Source organism: Callorhinus ursinus, unplaced genomic scaffold (assembly GCF_003265705.2).
Source record: "Callorhinus ursinus isolate GAN/ISIS: 27379988/994484 unplaced genomic scaffold, GSC_fseal_2.0 scaffold55, whole genome shotgun sequence".
Classification (NCBI taxonomy): Eukaryota; Metazoa; Chordata; class Mammalia; order Carnivora; family Otariidae; genus Callorhinus; species Callorhinus ursinus.
Genome location: NW_027397117.1, coordinates 8,669,266 through 8,689,473, shown reverse-complemented (window position 1 = coordinate 8,689,473; position 20,208 = coordinate 8,669,266). Strand labels below are relative to the sequence as shown.

The following is a 20,208-nucleotide window of genomic DNA, read 5'->3' as shown; positions in this document are numbered from 1 at the left end:
CATGTGATCCTTTCTTTAAGTTCCTGTATGTCTTTTTTTCATACCTTTGTATGACCTTTTTATTATTATATCACATAATATATATATTTTCTTATTTTCTTTCCCTGATAAGTTAGTTCTTTGAAGGCAAATGATGAGTTGTAGTTAATTATATGTTCAGTAAATGTTTGTTTTTTTTTTTTAAAGATTTTATTTATTTATTTGAGAGAGACAGAATGAGAGACAGAGAGCACGAGAGGGAGGAGAGTCAGAGGGAGAAGCAGACTCCCCGCCGAGCAGGGAGCCCGATGTGGGACGCGATCCCGGGACTCCAGGATCATGACCTGAGCTGAAGGCAGTCGCTTAACCAACTGAGCCACCCAGGCGCCCTCAGTAAATGTTTGTTTTAATTGGAGTGTAGGAGTGAGGTTTTATAGCAAGAATGTTCCACATTTTAGGTATTGTTACTGGGGTCCCATTTTATTCATTATTGAACCCAGGAAAATTATCTATTGTGGAAAATTTAAATAATATATGGCTGTACACACACATACAATCCTTGAAGAGGCACAAGAACATAAAATGATAAAGGAAAAATTCAGTTTTTCCAGTGGAGATTGTTATAATTTCTGATTAGAGGTTTGATGCCCAGCTTTTTTTTTTTTTTTTTTTAAGATTTTATTTATTTTACAGAGAGCGAGCGAGAGAGAGAACAAGCAGGGGGATGCAGGGTTTGATCCCGTGAACCTGGGATCATGACCTGAGCCAAAGGCAGATGCCCAACTGACTGCGCACCCAGGCATCCCTGATGCCCAGATTTTTATAGAAATCACAAAATTCTAGCTCTGAGTAACTTTGTGTCAGAGGTATAATTTCTCATGACAGAAGTGGAACTTATTTACATGTGAGAGTGACTGTGCTAAAGCCAAACTAAACTGATAAAAACCACAGGAAAGGCTGAGCTAATTGCCATGCTAATTTCTAGCCTCCATATATATCTGTTATCTCTTAGGACCAGCCCTAGTTCTCCATTCTCTCTCTCTCTTTTTTTTTTTTTTTAGATTTTATTTATTTATTTGACAGAGACAAAGCGAGAGAAGGAACACAAGCAGGGGGAGTGGGAGAGGGAGAAGCAGGCCTCCCGCTGAGCAGGGAGCCCAATGCGGGGCTCAACCCCAGGACCCTGGGATCATGACCTGAGCCGAAAGCAGACGCCCAATGACTGAGCCACCCAGGCGCCCCTAGTTCTCCATTCTTAATCCCATCTAGGTGAAACCCTCAGGGATTAGCAGAAAGTGTGTAAATGTGCATGTGATGTTCATTAATGCAAATAAAGCACAATGCATACATGGATTTAGAGTTTTCTTCTATCATCTAATTAGATCTGAGATGTTGATAATAGGGTAATTCAGAAGCTGTGTATATTTTTTTAAACCATATGTTTGCTAATGAAAGCCTTGTAGCAATAGAACATAGTCTTATATTCACTTTCTTTGAATACAGAGTCTCCCAGATTTTTAGCGTGCGCATCTGAGAGGATGCCCACTTATCAGTAGAAGAAATAGAAGCGGAAGAGAGATTTACTGGGGAAGATGCATTCCATTTGGTCTTCCTTGAGTTTGACCTGCCAGTGGAACATCCAGGAAGAGCTGAATTGTGCCTTTGTCTTTGAATGATCAGGTTTGAGATTTGGGATATAAGCCTTGGTTGCAAGCACGGTTGAGAGGCATCAGAATATGAGTAGAAGATAGCTGTAGATGAAGCAGGATGAGTGTAGGAATGTGGATGAGGGAACCCGATACCATAAGTTTTTTCTACCTGCTATAAATTTTGTACATTCAGTTTAAAAAATCCTATTGGGATAATGATTGAAATCGCAAAAATTTTTATGACTTCCAGATTACTTTTTGTTTATTTGTAGTTCCTTGCTTCATTTTTGACATTTGTTGAACATTTGCTTTGTTTCACATGACACTGTAGGTATCTTACAGAGATTTGAAAAGATTTCACTAGGTGTTTATCATTCACCTGTATTTTCCTTGTTTTATATTTTATCTGATATTCATGCACTCATTGCATGATAATGTATTTTAATTTGTGCTTTAAAGGAGTTTATAATCTAGTGGGGTAAACTGCATAGTACAGTGCATGAGTGTAAACCAACGTGTTGTTACCAAGTGCTTGAAGTTAGAGAAGTTGGAACAATTGATTTTGGGGGTGAGGGGGATATGAAAAGAACACTGAGGAGCATGTCTAAAACAGAGAAAGGGCCGTGACATAGGAGGTAGCAGCAGCGTGAGTAGAGGGCAAGTGTGGAGGTGCCTTGTGTGGATGGAGAGTGGTCCTGAATGGGGGCAGGCTGCATGGGAGGAATGCCAGGAAGGGTCCACAGGCCTGTGGTCTTTTTATTTTTTTTTTTTTAATTGTTGAAGTATAGTTGACATACAATGTTGTGTTAGTTTCAGGTGTACAACATAGTGATTTTTAAAAATTTTTATTTTAATTTCAGTTAGTTAACATACAGTGTTATATTAGTTTCAGGTATATGATATAGTGATTCAACAATTCCATACATCATCCGGTTCTCATGATGAGCGCTTTCCTTAATCCCCATCATCTATTTAACCTATCCTCCCCACCCACCTCCCCTCTGATAACCATCAGCTTGTTCTCTATAATTCTTTTTCTTGTTTTGTCTCTCTCTTTTTCCACAACATAGTGATTTGACAATTCTATGAATTACTCAGTGCTTACAGTAATAAGTGTAGTCACCATCCACTATATTCAGTATGTTGTACTTTTTACCTCTGTGACTTACTTATTTTATAGATGGAAGTTTCTACTTAATTCCTTTCACCTGTTTTGTCCATCCCTCCAACCTCCTCCGCTCTGGCAACCACCAGTTTGTTCTCTGTATTTATGGGTCTGTTTTTGTTTGTTTGTTTGTTCATTTGTTTTTTGTTTTTGTTTTTTTACATTCGTTGTGTAAGTGAAATTACATGGTTGTCTTTTTCTGTATGATTTATTTCACTTAAAATAATGTCCTCTAAAAAATAAAAATAAAAAAAAAATAATGCCGGGCGCCTGGGTGGCTCAGTTGGTTAAGCGACTGCCTTCGGCTCAGGTCATGATCCCGGGGTCCTGGGATCGAGTCCCACATCGGGCTCCCAGCTCAGCGGGGAGCCTGCTTCTCCCTCTGACTCTCTCCCCTCTCATGCTGTTTCTCTCTCGCTCGCTCTCTAATAAATAAATAAAATCTTTAAAAAAAAAAAAATAATGCCCTCTAGGTCCATCCATGTTGCAAATGGCAAGATCTCATTCTTTTTTCAGACTACTGTTCTATCTCACACACACACACACACACACACACACACACACTTACATGTATGTACCCCATCTTTTCCATTCATCTCTCGATAGATTGCTTTCATATTTTGTCTATTATAAAAAATGCTACAATAAACATAGGGGTGCGTGTATCTTTTTGAATTTGTGTTTTCATTTTCTTTGGATAAATACCTAATAGTGGAATTATTGGATTAAATGATACTCTATTTTTAATATTTTTGAGGAAACTCCATACTGTTTTCCACAGTGATTGCATCTATTTACATTCCCAATAATAGTGCATGAGGGTTCCCTTTTCTCCACGTCCTCACTAACACTTGTTGTTTCTTGTCTTTTTGGTAATAGCCATTCTTACTGGTGAGGTAATATCCCATTGCGGTTTTAATTTGCATTTCCATGATGATTAGTGATATTGAGCATCTTTTATATGTTTGTTGGCCATCTGTATGTCTTCTTTGGGAAAATGTCTATTCAGGTCCTCTGCCCATTTTTAATTGTTTGTTCTTCTTGGTGTTGAATTGTGTAAGTTCTTTTTATATTTTGGGTATTAACCCCTTATTGGATACACCATTTGCAAATATCTTCTTCCATTCAGTACATTGCCTTTTTGTTTTGTTGATGGTTTCCTTTGCTGTGAAAAAGCTTTTTATTTTAGTGTAGTCCCAATAGTTTATTTTTGCTTTTGTTTCCCTTATCTGCAGAGACATATCCATAAATATGTTGCTAAGACTGATGTCCATGAAATTAGTGCTTATGTTTTCTTTTAGATGTTTTATGGTTTCAGGTCTCACATTTAGGCCTTTAATCCATTTTGAGCTTATTATTGTATATGCTGTAAGAATGTGATTCAGTTTCATTCTTTCCCAGGTAGCTGTCCAGTTTTCCCATCACCATTTATTGAAGACACTGTCTTTTCCCCATTGTATCTTCTTGCCTCCTTTGTCATAGATTATTTGACCATGTAAGCATTTTTTTTTTTAAATTTTATTTATTTATTTGAGAGAGAGAGAATGAGAGATAGAGAGCACGAGAGGGAAGAGGGTCAGAGGGAGAAGCAGACTCCCCGCTGAGCAGGGAGCCCGATGTGGGACTCGATCCCAAGACTCCAGGATCATGACCTGAGCCGAAGGCAGTCGCTTAACCAACTGAGCCACTCAGGCGCCCAAGCATGGTTTTATTTCTGGGCTCTCTATCCTGTTGCATTCAGATCTGTATGCAGATCTGTCTGTCTGTTTTTGTGCCAGGACCATACTGTTTTGATTAGTACAGCTTTGTAGTATATCTAGAAATCTGAGATTTCTGATACCTCCAGCTTTGTTCTTCCTCAAGGCTGCTTTATCTGTTCAGGGTCTTTTGTGGTTCCATATGAATTTTGAGATTGTTCTAGTTCAGTGAAATACACTATTAGTATTTTGATAAGGATTGCATTAAATCTGTAGATTGGTTTAGGTAGTATGGACATTTTAATATTAATTCTTCCAGTCCATGAGCATAGTTGTGTCTTTATGTTTGTGTTGTCTTCAGTTTCTTTCATCAGTGTCTTACAGTTTTTAGAGTATAGGCCTTTCACTTCCTTGGTTAAATTTACATCTAGTTAATTCATTCTTTTTGGTGCAGTTGTAAATGAGATTATTTTTTCTTTTACTAATTGTTGTTAGTATACAGAAATGCAAGAGATTATGTATGTTAATTTTGTATTCTGCAACTTTACTGAATTCCTTTATTGGTTCTCATAGTGTTTTGAGGGAGTTGTTAGAGTTTTCAATATATAGAAATGTCCACAAATGGTGACAATATTACGTCTTTCTCACCAATTTGAATTCCTTTTATTTATTTTTCTTATCTCATTGCTGTGGCTAGGACTTCTAATACAATGTTGGATGAAAGTGATGAGAGTGACAGTCTTTGTCTTGTTCCTGATCTTAGGAGAAAACTTGGTTTTTCGTCAAGTATGATGTTAGCTGTGGGCTTTTCACATATGGCCTTTATTATGTTCCCTCTAGATCCACTTTGTTGAGAGTTTTCATCATGAACTGGTGGTATATTTTGTCAAATGCTTTTTCTGAATCTCTTGACCTGATGAATGGTTTTTATCCTCTCTCTTGTTAATGTGATGTATCACATTTTTAATTTTCTTTTAAGATTTTATTTATTTGACACACACACACACAGAGAGAGAGAGAGAGAGAGAGAGAGAGAGAGCACAGCAGGAATGGCAGGCAGAGAGAGAAGGAGAGGCAGGCATTCTACTGAGTAGGGAGCCCGATGTGGGGCTTGATTCCAGGACCCTGGGATCATGACCCGAGCCGAAGGCAAACACTTAACAGACTGAACCACCCACACGCCCTACATTTCTGAATTGAACCATTTTACATCCCACTGGATTGTGGTGAATGATCTTTTTACTGTGTTTGTTGAATTTAATTTGCTAATATATTGTTGACAATTTTTGCATCTATGTTTGCTAGAGATATTGTGTAGTTTTCTTTTTTTTGTAGTATCTGTCTGGCTTTGGGTCAGGGTAATGTTGGCCTTGTAGAATGTATTTGGGAGTTTTCCTTCCCCTTCTATTTTTGGACTAGTTTGAGAAGAATAGGTATTAAGTCTTCTTTAAACATTTGGTAGATTTCACCTGTGAAACCATCTGGTCTTGGACTTTGGTGGGAGTTTTTGATTACTGATTCAGTTTTGTTACTGTAATTGGTCTGTTCAAATTTTCTACTTCTTCATCATTCAGTTTTGGAATATTTTGTTTCTAGGAGCTTATTCATTTCTTCTAGGTTTTGTTGGCATATAATTTTTCATAGTAATTTTTTATAATCCTTTGTATTTCGGCAGTGTTGGTTGTTATTTCTCTTCTTTCATTTCTCATTTTATATATGAGTTCTTTCTCTTTTTAACTTGAAGAGTCTGGCTAAAGGTTTATCAATTTTGCTTACCTTTTCAAAGAACCAGCTCTTGGTTTCATTGATCTTTGTGGGTTTTTTGTCTTGATTTAATTACTTTTGCTGTTTATTATTTCCTTCCTTATATTAACTTTGGGCTGTGTTGTTTTTTTCTTAATTCTTTAGGTGTAAGTTTTGATTGTTTATTTGAGATTTTTCTTGTTTCTTGAGGTAGGCCTGTACTGCTGTATATTTTCCTCTTAGAACTGCTTTTGCTTGGACCATTGTGTTTCCATTTTTATTTGTATGTATTTTTTATTTCCTCTGATTTCTTCATTGACCTATTGGTTATTTAGTAGCATGTTGTTAAGCCACCATGTGGTTGTGTTTCTTTCTAGTTCTTGTGGTTGATTTCTAGTTTCATACCATTGTGGTTGGAAAAGATGCTCGATATTGTTTCAGTCTTTTAAAATTAATTGAGACTTGTTTTGTGGCCTAACATGACTTATCCTGGAGAATGTTCCAGGTGCACTTGAATGTGTGTATTCTGCTGTCTTTGGATGGAACGTTCTGTGTATATCTCTTAAGTCCTTCTGGTCTAATGTATCATTCAAAGCCACGGTTTCCTTACTGATTTTCTGCCTGTATGATCTTTCCATTGATGAAAATGGAGTGTTAAAATCCCCTAGTATTCTTGTATTCCTGTTAGTTTCTCTCTTTATGTCTATTAATATTTGCTTTATTTAGATGCTTCGGTGTTGGATGCTATATACTCTTGTTGGATTGATCCCTTCATCATTATGTAATGCTCTTCTTTGTGGCTACAGTGTTTGTTTTAAAGTCTAATTTGTCTTGTATAGGTGTTTCTTTTTTTTTTTTTTTTTAAAGATTCTATTCATTTATTTGAGAGAGAGAGAGAATGAGAGATAGAGAGCATGAGAGGGAAGAGGGTCAGAGGGAGAAGCAGACTCCCTGCCGAGCAGGGAGCCCGATGTGGGACTTGATCCCGGGACTCCAGGATCATGACCTGAGCCGAAGGCAGTCGCCCAACCAACTGAGCCACCCAGGCGCCCCTTGTATAGGTGTTTCTACCACAGTTTTTTTTTCACTTCCATTTGCATGGAACATCTTTTTCTCTCTTCACTTTCAGTCTGTGTCTTTAGGTCTGAAGTGAGTCTCTTGTAAGCAGCATATAGATGGATCATGTAGTTTTCTCTGTTCTGGTCTTCTCTTGCTTTCTTCCCTTGTGGTTTGATGGCTCTCTTTAGTGTTATGATTGGATTTCTTTCTCGTGGTTTTTTGTGTATCTTGATTTGTGGTTACCACTGGGTTCATATATAACATCTTATATGTGTAGTAGTCTGTATTAGGTTGATTGTGGCTTAAGTTCGACCATTCTGAAAGCACTAAACTTACTACTCCCTCCATGTATCATGTATATATTTTACATTTTTTTATTTTGTGTCTTCCTTGACAATTTATTAGTTTATTAACTTATGGAGATGTGATTGATTTTACTACTTTTGTGGTTCAAACTCCATACTGATTTAATAAGTGATCAATTTATTACTTTTATTATGTTTGTATTTACCTTGGATGTTTTTCTTTTCCTAATTTTTTAAATTATGATTTTGGCCTTTGCTTTCCATTCAAAGCATTCCCTTTAATACTTCTTGTAAAGCTGCTTTAGTGGTGATGAACTCCTTTAGTTTTTAATTTCTGGGAAAATCATTATCTCTCCTTCAGTTCTACATGATAACCTTGACAGGTAAAGTATTTTTGGTTGTAGGTTTTTCCTTTCAACATTTAGAATATATCATACCACTCCCTTCTGGCCAGGAAAGTTCCTGCTAGAAAATCAACTGATTGCCTTATGGGGGTTTCCCTTGTATGTAACTGCTTTTCTCTTGTTGCTTTTAAGATTCCCTCTCTCTCTTTTAATTTTTGCCATTTTAATTATTGTGTGCCTTGGTGTGGACCTTCTTGGGTTCATCTCATTTCAGGCCTCTGTTCTTCAAAAGCCCTTTAACGCATTATCCACTAGATTATCCTAGCAGCATTGTGAAAGAAAAGAGAACTTGCAGGAGTTTTTTTATGTTTGTGCACTTCTTTTTATAATTTCTACTCCAAGTGAGAAAAAAAATTTCATTATCATTATCCCCATTTAACGGATGAAGAAACTGATGCTCAGTGATTTAACTAGTGTCATAGGTTAAAAAAAATGGATTTCAGATTAGAGTCCAGGTCTAATACACTAGGCCTTTTTTTTTTTTTTTTTTTACATTCAGTGCCAGCTTCTTTTCTCCTTTTAATTCTAAAAGTTAGGAGATTAGTAGAAACATTGTATAATTGAGTTATTGAATGAAAGTATGTAATTTAAGCAAATTTGCTTTTGTGTGTGTGTGTGTGTGTGTGTGTGTGTGTGTGTTCCCTCTCAAGGGTAGTTTACATAGATGAGAAACATGAGTGAAGAATCTAGAAGAAGAATGGTTAGCCTACAATGATCCTCTGATTTACAGATCTGAGAAGGTTGGAATTTGGCAACTTAAACATTATATTCTGTTTTACTTCATTTTACCATTTACTAAAATTTTCAGTCATATCCAAAAATAGAGAAAATGATATTGAATCCTCAAGTACCCATCACTCAGCTTTAGTAGTTATTAACTCATAGCCATCAATTTCATATATAACTCCCCTCCCCACTCATACATCTGCTGTCAGATTTTTTTTTTTTAAGATTTTATTTATTTGACAGAGAGATAGGAGAGCAGGAACACAGGCAGGGGGAGTGGGAGAGTGACAAGCAGCGAGCCCGATGCAGGGCTCCATCCCAGGACCCTGGGATCATGACCTGAGCTGAAGGCAGACGCTTAATGACTGGGCCACCCAGCCGCCCCTGCTGTCAGATATTTTTGAAGCAATTCCCAGACATTATTTTATTTCACTTGAACCATTGAAAATGTTATGTTTAACTTGTGCTCTTATGTCTATTTATGTCATAGACATTAGGTCCAGTTCTTTGTATTTGACTGGCTTTTTTCCCTCTTGACCATGGGGTTTCTTGAAAACAAAATCCCAGAACACCGCTTCTTTAAAAAGATGGGTTCCAGTCGACTTCCCAGAGATCATCAGCTCTGTATGCTGTATTCTTTTTGCCATTTGCCGTGTATTGTCAGTGGTTCTAGTGGCAGACCCCAATGTATGGCAACAAAAATCTGTTCCCATTTTGTACTCTATGAGCTGACATAAGAATTGGTCTTGCAACAGTGGTTTGTTTACTGGAAGTTTCTGCAGAATGGCAAAGCTGTAATTTAAATGAACCCCTGGACACATATTAATTGGCAAGTTTAAAGGCATGGTATAATTATGTTTACTTTTACTAAAAAACTTAGAGAATAGAGAAACCCACTATGGAGCAGACTTTAGACAGCAGGCAAAGTGGCATTGGCTGTTGCTACTTGCTATATTGGTTGGTATCATGAATAGGCATAAGAAGAAAGGAGCTAACGAGTTAACACTGTAAAGAAAGTTTTTAGGAGGTTGTTATTTTGTTTAATTTATCTTTTCCTAGGACATTTGATCAACATCTCTTTGGACCTAGCACATGGCCACTTTCCTGATTATAAAAGCAGGGCGTGATATATGTGCTCATGAGTGCTCATGCCTGGGCCTGTGTGTGTGCCCTGAGTGTTGGCACAGCCTTTCTGACTATTGACTTCTATACCCCTACTTCTGTTGACTGATAACTGTTTTTGATTAGAAATCTTTATAAAATTTGTAAAGCTCTAAGTAGGGAAGTATAATGTCAACACTCTTCTCTAGAGAGTCTTTCATTTCTGGGAGTCTTTCATTTGGCTTGCTGAGAAACAGTAGTCCTATTAATAGTGATTTCTCAGAAATGTTTGTTGCAGTGTTTAATGCTTTTTCTTTCCCCTGGAGATAAAAGTGAGACTGAACTTTTTAGTGTTCTAGCTCAGCCTCAGCTCTGTAAATGTCCCAGTTGAGAAAATATTGATACTGCTTGTTTGAAAATTAGCAAAATAGAGTTTTAGGTAATGGACAAAGGCTTGTGTGTGTGGGTGCATGTGCATGTATTTTTGTGTGTGTGTTTGTGTGTGCATGTGTAGAGTGGTTGAATATATACGGCTAATGATCAGACTAGCTTTTGCTGTACTTTCTACTTAAATTATAGGGCTACTTATTAAAAAGAATGAGGAGAATTCATATCAAGGTGTGAGTAGAGACCTCATTTTCACAGAGTCTCTCTTCTAGAGCAATGTACTTCCCAGTTTGGTTGGTTTACTGATGCTTTTTGAAGACTCAGTGTACAATGTGACCTCATGCCCTGTTACACATGCTGTGGTAGGGGATGAAACCCAGACGAGGACTCTGAAGTTCTGAGCTTAAAATCTTTTGGAGTAAATAAAATGTACAGGATAAAATTAAAAGTGACCTTTGAAGAATGGGTAAGATTTAGAGAAGTGGTGAGGAAAGTGTGCTATTAGGTCCTCTGTTTGTGTATCTATAAAATGAGAGCATTGGGTCAAATGATCTAAAGGCCCCTCCTAGCACTGATGCTGTCTGATTCTTTGATTCTTCAAATCAAGAAACATGCACAGAGGGAAAAATAGGCTTCATAAGCTTAGTGAAAAGTATGAGAATGTTTCTGGGAAAGCCAAAATCCCTTTCTTTTCATTTTTAATATCCCTTAAAAAGTCTTTGACCACCATCTTACTTGATTTCAAACATCTTGAAGGGGATGTAGAACATACTTTTTTCTTCCTAATGGGTTAGGGAAGACAATATTTAATTTAAAATACAATAAAAATGAAAATTTGAAAAAAATCCAGATTGTGTTGACACAGTTATCAAGTATGCTTGGATATTTCCCCCACATCATCCCTTAGTAAAGAAGGAGTTGGCCTTCATTTTAGTCCTTATGAAACTTCTAATGTTAAGAGGTGTCTTCTCTCTCTTTTTTTAAAGATTTTATTTATCTGACAGAGACACAGTGAGAGAAGGAACACAAGGAGGGGTAGAGGGAGAGGGAGAAGAAAAAAAAGAGGTGTCTTCTCAATTACTTTTTTTTTTTTTTTTTGGAATGATGGAAAGTTGGTTTTATTTAATATTTAACATGTCACAGATTGGTGATACATTGCTTATGGTCAAATGATTTCACCTATCAATTACGTTATTTTTAAAAAAAATTTTTAATTTATCTGACAGGGAGAGAGAGACAACGAGAGCAGGAACACAAGCAGGGGGAGTGGGAGAGGGAGAAGCAGGCTTCCTACGGAGCAGGGAGCCCGACGGTGGGGCTCAGTCCCAGGACCCTGGGATCATGACCTGAGCCGAAGGCAGACCCCTAAGGACTGAGCCACCCAGGCATCCCTCAGTTACTTTAAACAAGAAGATATATTGTCCTGACCTCTGTCAGTGTTGTTTTTGATGCCTATAGAGATTTCTTGACAAAATCAGTAGAAAAAGAGAAATTTAACACAGATTTAATGTTGGATGTCTTAAGCCTTTTCAAGACTATTTTGAAAAACAATACTAGGCTGTGAGCAGAGGAATGATGTGTTCCGACTAAATTCTAAAAAGATCCCTCTGGCTATTGAGTGGAGAATAGTCTCTAGGGAGCAGGAGTAGAAGTAAGGATACTTTTCCCATAATCCTGGTACGAGATGCTGGTGGTGCAAATGAAGTGTTGAGAAGTGGTCAGATTGTGACTGTATTTTGAAGATAGAGCCCAGTGCAGGGCTCGATCTCACGACCCTGAGATCATGACCTGAGCCAAAACCAAGAGTCTGACACTTAACTGACTATGCCACCCAGGCGCCCCAGTAGTTAAGAATTTTAACGGGACAGGGCGCCTGGGTGGCTCAGTTGGTTAAGCGACTGCCTTCAGCTCAGGTCATGATCCCGGAGTCCCTGGATCGAGTTCAGCATCGGACTCCCTGCTCAACAGGAAGTCTGCTTCTCCCTCTAACCCTCCCCCCTCTCATGTGCTCTCGCTCTCTCTCTCTCTCAAATAAATAAATAAATAAAATCTTAAAAAAAAAAAAGAATTTTGATGGGATAAAGGGAATGCAAAAACTAAGTCTCTCCCAGGCCAGGAAATAGCCTAACCATATCAGAGACAATAAATCAGTGGTAAAAATTCCAGTTCTGTTCCATAAGCAAGCAAAGCCTTACATTCCTTTCCTGAGATAAGGAGCCCAAAACCCCATCCAGTTTATACAAGATCTCAGAGCATGCCCATAGCCCCTTTGACAGTTACCTCTGCTTCCTTGAATGTTAAAGTCTTCCATCCTAGGAGGAGCACAAGCTTCAGTAACATAACATACGATGTATGTTATATAGGCCTGTTTTCTAAGTAAGAGAGTGCAACCTTATACCCACCTTTATATGTGATGACAGAGCTTCCATTTCTGAATATTTGTTCTAACCCCAAATAAAAGGTACCCACTCACCCCTGCTTAGGGATTTACCGCTTTGGACGTTATTCTTCATGATCTCCTTATTTGCTAAAAACAGCTTCCTTTGTTTGACAACACCACTTTTGGTGTAGTCTCTACCTGTAACTCACCAAGGAGCAAACTCACATGAGCTTGGTTATAGATCCTTTCAGTAAAGTATTATGCAGCCATTAAGATGATTTTATGTTTCTGGACACAAATATGTTAATATATTTCCAGTTTTTGTCTTTTTATGTATTTTACTGAGAATTTGGGCTATTTTAAGACAAAGTTGTTTGATACTCTTGGTTGCTCTAGTAAAGTGGTTTTGTCATGTTAGCTTTTGCTTGGTGAATATTTTGTATCTCATATGTGCTTGGGGAAGATTTGGTTTATTAATATCTTGTTTTTGTACAATTGAATTTTATTTTTTTAAGATTTATTTATTTATTTATTTGACAGCGAGAGAAGGAACACAAGCAGGGGGAGTGGGAGAGGGAAAAGCAGGCTTCCCTCGGAGCAGGGAACCCAATGCGGGGCTCCATCCCAGGACCCTGGGATCATGACCTGAGCTGAAGGCAGACACTTAACGACTGAGCCACTCAGGCACCCCTGTACAATTGAATTTTAAATTGTTGCTCAGGTAATTTTTGGAAGAAGACTCATTTATTTATCACATGTTGAGGTCAGAGGTTGGTAAGTTAAATGTAATTTAAAATACATATAGTACTAAATTTTACTAAAAAGCTTTCCCATTTTCGAGTGATTTCTTAGTGATTACTGTTCTTCTCTCCTACAACATGCATTATGCATCTGCTACCCCACAAATGAAATGTGCTAGAGGAATCATTCCTGTATAACTATCTAAAATGAAACCAATCATTATTAGAGTTCATTGCTTCCCTAAGAGCACTTCTCTTTGTTTTCACTAAGTAAGTTTTGTTTGCTTTGTTCAGACTTAAATGAATTTTTATTTCATCTCAGCGTTCATAAAATGGAAAACATGAGATAATTTTTCTAGGATAATTTCTTTGCTCTTCTCAGTAAAACCCATTATTTATTTAATGTATTCCTATTACCACTGAATTTATCACCACTGAATAATATTTGATCAGAAACATTATTGGGGCTGCCTGGGTGGCTCAGTCATTGGGCGGCTGCCTTCGGCTCAGGTCATGATCCCAGGGTCCTGGGATCGGGCCCCACATCAGCTCCCTGCTCAGCGGTGGGCCTGCTTCTCCCTCCCCCACTCCCCCTGCTTGTGTTCCCTCTCTCACTGTGTCTCTCTCTGTCAAATAAATTTTTAAAAATCTTAAAAAAGAAAGATTTCCCATTGTAAGGGTCCAATTCAGTGACTTTATTAGTAGATTTTATAGAGTTGTGTAACTATCATGACAGTCCAGTTTTAGAACATTTCCATTACTGCAAAAAGTAACTTCATGCCTATTTGTCATTAAATTCCTGCTTCCACCTTCTGCTTTCTGTCTCTATAAATTCGCCTTGTGTGGACATTTCATATAAATGTATGCTGATGCAGCTGCTCAGATACACACAAACACACACACTTAAAATTGTTTTCATTTTTAAGCATGGCTTTCTAGGGGTTGCCTTCCTGTCAGCATAGGTTAATGGACAGTGGTTGTGCTCAAACGTCTTAAGATAGTACGACTTTTCATCTGCCAGTGGATCTGCATGTGGGTAGGGGAGCACATTCAAAGTTCAGGGCATGTTCAGATCTGCACTGGTGTTTACTTTCCTCTCATTCCTTTCATGTCTCCTCTTTGCCTCCATGCACCTCTGAGTTGGCAGTGAACTTGCCAGTCACGACTGCACCCTGAGACTGCTAGGGCTGTTCGTCCTGCCTGCTCACCTGCCGCCTGGAACATCACTTACACTGAGAGTGCAGCGGAGCATGTGTGTTACTCACCACTCCAAAATGAGTGATCTCCCTTTGATCCTGGAAGCAAAGCCACCAGTCTTCATAGTTTGCCCTGACTGGCCCTGCTCTGCAGAACCTCTGTCCTGCTGAGTGGGTGGATGATGGAGTGGGAATCGTCTTAGGCAAGAATGCCACAGACTGTCATTGTTCTTACTCAGCATTTAGCAGTTTTCAAGCATAAATGCTACTTAGGTTGTTGTATTCCTTTGGTTGATTTCCAGAGAACTGAAGGGTCGTCAGTTTCATCCTGCTTTTAATTGGTTTTGGGGGAGAATTGCGTACCCTCTCCTTAGTCCATAGCTCGATGTTCTGCTTCTCAGAAGGTATTCTTTTTTTAGTATAGCTAGTCATTTTCCCAGGTGTACTTACTATTAGTCAGGAGACATATGGAATTTTTAAGGAATTAGCTCCTGTGGTTGAGGTGCTGGCATTTAAAAATCCATAGAGCAGGGGCGCCTGGGTGGCTCAGTTGGTTGGGCAGCTGCCTTCGGCTCAGGTCATGATCCCAGGGTCCTGGGATCGAGCCCCGCGTCGGGCTCCCTGCTCAGCGGGGAGTCTGCTTCTCCCTCTCCCTCTGCCTGCCTCTCTGCCTACTTGTGCTCTCTCTCTCTGTGTCAAATAAATAAATAAAATTTAAAAAAAAAAAAATAAAAAAAAAATAAAAATCCATAGAGCAGTCCAGCAGGTAAGAGTTGATGTTAACCTTGAGTCCAAATTCTGCAGGGTAGAAAGCTGGAAATTCAGGTAGAATTTCCATGTTGCTGTCTTGAAGATAATTCCTTTTTCTTCAGGAACTATGTCTTTTCTCTTAAGGACTTCAGTTGTTGGACAAGACCTACCCATATTATGAAGGCTAATCTGCTTTAATCAGTCTGTTGATTTATTTTTTTATTTAATTGTTAAATCATCTAAAAAATGGCTTCCCGGCAACATCTAGACCAAACTAGTGTTTGGTGTTTGACAAACACAGGGCTCCATAGCCTAGCCAAGTTGACACATAATTAACTATCACACCTCCCCACTGAGAATTCAGGGTACATTTTTTTAGTCTAGGTGTAGTCTGATTGCTGTCTGCTTCATAGTACGTATCCTAGCTCCAGCTAAACTAGTGTTTCCATAATATGTGTATTTTACATATACATGTAATATGTAAATTTTACATAGTGTATGTGTTTTACATACATGCCCTTCTACACATCCACATCTTTGGTCATGTGTATCTTCAGCTTAGAAAACTGTGTCTAAATCTTCTCTGTCCTTCTGAAGGCTAGATCACAGACACATATGCATTAATGTCTTTACACACTGTTCACCAGCTCTCCTGAACTACTTCTTGTCACCTAAATATGCTGTGTTCTGTCATGTCATTGTGCAAGTTCCTAGTGCTTAGAGTACCCCTCCCTCTTATGCTGTGTTCTGTCATGTCATTGTGCACAGGAACTTGCACGCAAGTTCCTACTGTTTAGAATACCCCTTCCTCTTATTTTCTATGAGGCTTTTATAGCTTCCTCTGGTAGACTTATGTGCTTCTTTTCATTAGACTCTCATTGTCCCGTTGGCTTATTTCTACTAAGGTAATGATTGCATTTTGTCATTGTTTGCATATCTGTCCGTTCATGAGACTTTGTTTCCTGAGAGCAGAGGTCACTGCACTGCTGTCTTTTTCAAAGCTTATCCTCAGCCAAGCCCAAGTATCTGGCCTTGCAGGATAAACTGAATCTTTGTTAAAGTTTTGGGAGTTGTATATTTCTTCTGTAATTTCTCTTTAGAGTAGAATGTAAAGATAATGACTTCTTAGGGGTGAAGCAAATGTGAGTATCAGTGATGAGCCTTGGGTTAGACTCCAAACATATTTGGGCATATTAAATATTTTCATGACTCACTGATAGAAATAGTTTTATTTTTCCATTCTGTGCAAGGTACATAGAATTGTTACATTAAGACAAGCTGTTTCTGATTAGAAATGATTTCTTTTTGCTTGCATTTGTGTATACTTGTGTTCTAAGAATATCACAGTATCTAAGATTGCTTCAGCTTCTTTCTAGCTAAAATGTAATGGTGATCACTGATGACTAAGTTGTAAACAATCTTTTTTTTTTGTAAACAGTCTTAATGTGATGATAAAATAACTTTTTCCTTTTCCCATTAGATGTTGATCCTCTTTCTTCGGTAGAATCTCCATGGCCTGAACATTTTCTGAAAATTATTTTGAGCAGACTATCTGTTTAATAACAAGATAACCACATCAAGATGGTTGGAAAACTGAAGCAGAACTTACTATTGGCATGTCTGGTGATTAGTTCTGTGACTGTGTTTTACTTGGGCCAACACGCCATGGAATGCCATCACCGAATAGAAGAACGTAGCCAGCCTCTCAAATTGGAGAACACAAAGACCACTGTGCGAACTGGTCTGGACATCAAAGCCAATAAAACCTTTGCCTATCACAAAGATATGCCTTTAATATTTATTGGAGGTGTGCCTCGGAGTGGAACCACACTTATGAGGGCCATGCTAGATGCACACCCTGATATTCGCTGTGGAGAGGAAACCAGGGTGATTCCCCGAATCCTGGCCCTGAAGCAGATGTGGTCACGGTCAAGTAAAGAGAAAATACGCTTGGATGAGGCTGGTGTCACCGATGAAGTGCTGGATTCTGCCATGCAAGCCTTCCTACTAGAAATTATTGTTAAGCATGGGGAACCAGCTCCTTATTTATGTAATAAAGATCCTTTTGCCCTGAAATCCTTAACTTACCTTGCTAGGTTATTCCCCAATGCCAAATTTCTCCTGATGGTCCGAGATGGCCGGGCATCAGTACATTCAATGATTTCTCGGAAAGTTACTATAGCTGGGTTTGACCTGAACAGCTATAGAGACTGTTTGACCAAGTGGAATCGTGCCATAGAGACCATGTATAACCAGTGTATGGAGGTTGGCTATAAAAAATGCATGTTAGTTCACTATGAACAACTTGTCTTGCATCCTGAACGGTGGATGAGAACACTCTTAAAGTTCCTTCATATTCCGTGGAACCACTCAGTATTACATCATGAGGAGATGATTGGGAAAGCTGGAGGAGTATCTCTGTCAAAGTGAGTAGATGTTATTATTTTTTTTTACCCTATCTTCAGGTAATAAAGGGGTGTGTGTGTGTGTGTGTGTGTGTGTGTGTGTGTGTGTGTGTGTGTGTGTGTGTAAACTACAGCTCTTTTTTGGAATAGATATAACTTTATCAATGAGTTTTAAAAAAATTCTCTAGCCAGTTCATTATAGACCCTTTCATTTATTTAATTCATTTGTATATTTATGAATTGTGGTCCTTTTCATTTTTTTGATGGAAGCAGACCCAATTTATAGCAGTGAAAGGTCTTTTTCACAAACCTTAGGCCTTAATGTCCATCATTCAATCTTAGTGACTCCTGATTTCTAATTTCTAGATATTTTTATTAATAAGGATAGTTGGCTTTTGTGTGGATTAAGGTTAATATGAGAAGCATCTCACATGTTGGTAAGCAAGTGGTGAATTCTAAGCATTTAGGAATCTTTAGTAATAAAAATAAAGACTAAGTTTATCTAACGCAGTCCTTTCATTTTACAGGTAGGAAGACTGAATCAGAAAGTAAAAATGATTCACTCAAATTTAGATGGAAAGGCCAGAATTAGAATCCATGCCTTGGTCTCAATGGGCTAGTGCTGTTTTCTGTGACATTTTATAACATGTAGTACTTCTTTTGTCATCTGATGGATCTTGATTTTTACAAAAGGGTAGAGAACTCCACAATTTAGAAGCTTAATCCATAATCCATACAGGAAGTTCCTTAGATTCAAATACTTTTAAAATCATTGCATTTTTTCCCCTTTTTTATGAAGTGGTGACTGGGGTGCCCTGACTTGATCTGACAACGTGATTTGATGACTTATATACCTAGAACAAGGATATAAAAAGGAAACTACTGTTAAATTCAGGTAGCATCTCCTTATGGGGAAAGTTGGGTATAAATAAGTTCTATTTTATTTTTTTCCGTTTATAAAAGTGATATGTGCCCCCTGTAGAAAAAAAGAAAGAAAAGATAAAACAGTGTACTTCTCCCTTAGGTACCCTGCTTCCTCCTACCAAGGAATGTCTTCTTGATTTCCTTTTTTCAGTGTATAGAACTTGTACAATGAGTATCGATTCCTGATGTAGATAATTTGAAAGGAACAGCTGCGTTTCTGCACTTAGCTACAGGGTATTGATTATAAATTATTAGGTATGATCACTTTACTGGTTCTGGGTTATTTTTATTGATTCAAAGAAAATTATATAGCCCTAGCTACTGTCATCATAGTTTATTGTTCTTTCCAGATAATAGACCATAACTAATTTCTAATCACCTGTATTCCTAGGTAAGCATTTCACTCTATGTGCTTGTATGTTGGCCCAGATATTCTGATGCTGGTTCCTTCTAGTAGTATCAAATAAACCTGTTAGACCTCACTCCCCTCCCCCACCCCCAGTCTGTTCAAATAGGGATTAAGGCGACATGCTCAAGGTAAATTTTGGTGGAAATCAGGAAAAGATTATTTTACATATATGTATATATATAATTACTATGTTTAAGGCAAACATGAAGACCGAGGAAATTCATAGAAACTACAAATAGATAGATTTTAGAAGGCAAAGAGACCTTACTTAACATTTAGTATGCAGAATGGAGACCCAGTGAAGTTTTGTGCCTTGTCAAGAATCACATGTGGCAGAACCATGACTAGAACTTGCAGTGCTTATTCCAAGACTCTTGGTATTATATGAGGTTTTTTTTTTTTTAAGATTTTATTTATTTATTTATTTTTAAAGATTTTGTTTATTTATTTGACAGAGAGAGACACAGCGAGAGAGAGAACACAAGCAGGGGGAGTGGGAGAGGGAGAAGTAGGCTTCCGCAGAGCAGGGAGCCCGATGCGGGGCTTGATCCCAGGACCCTGGAATCGACCTGAGCCTATTTATTTATTTATTTTTATTTATTTATTTATTTTATTTATTTATTTGAGAGACAGAATGAGAGAGAAAGCACATGAGATGGGGGGAGGGTCAGAGGGAGAAGCAGACTCCCTGCTGAGCAGGGAGCCCGATGCGGGACTTGATCCAGGGACTCCAGGATCATGACCTGAGCCGAAGGCAGTCGCTTAACCAACTGAGCCACCCAGGCGCCCGAGCCTATTTATTTTTTGACAGAGAGACAGTGAGAGAGGGAACACAAGCAGGGGGAGTGGGAGAAGGAGAAGCAAGCCTCCCTGTGAGCAGGGAGCCCAATGCCGGGCTCGGGACCCTGGGATCATGACCTGAGCCGAAGGCAGCCGCTTAATGACTGAGCCACCCAGGCGCCCCATATAAGTTTTAATTAAGGCATACCTATAATTAAATGCACAGATATTCAGTGTACAATCTGATGAATGTCTACATCTGTATACACCTGTATAATCACCATCCATATAAAAATACAGAAAATTACTAGCACCCAGGAAGCTCCTTTATGCTTCTTCTTGGTTAACATCTTCCTCAACCCAAAAGTAACCACTGTTCCAGCCTCTATCACCAGAGGGGCTATGATGT

General features: G+C 38.4%; 1 protein-coding gene across 9 annotated transcripts in view; it reads left to right on the top strand.

Moving 5' to 3' along the window:
- TPST1 (tyrosylprotein sulfotransferase 1) overlaps positions 1 to 20,208 on the top strand; it is a 160,355-nt gene that overhangs the window by 22,117 nt on the left and 118,030 nt on the right. For 7 of the 9 annotated variants that reach the window (XR_012375709.1, XR_012375708.1, XM_073884230.1 and 4 more), the window contains exon 2: positions 16,762 to 17,707. Coding sequence is in view for 7 of the 9 variants with exons in the window: in XM_073884230.1 (XP_073740331.1) it covers positions 16,863 to 17,707 (845 nt within the window). In the remaining 2 variants the exon portion in view is untranslated. Of the gene's footprint in view, positions 1 to 1,637; positions 1,660 to 16,095; positions 16,187 to 16,761; positions 17,708 to 20,208 lie in introns of those variants that run through there. The other 2 variants (XM_073884229.1, XM_025864591.2) reach the window with 2 other exon arrangements.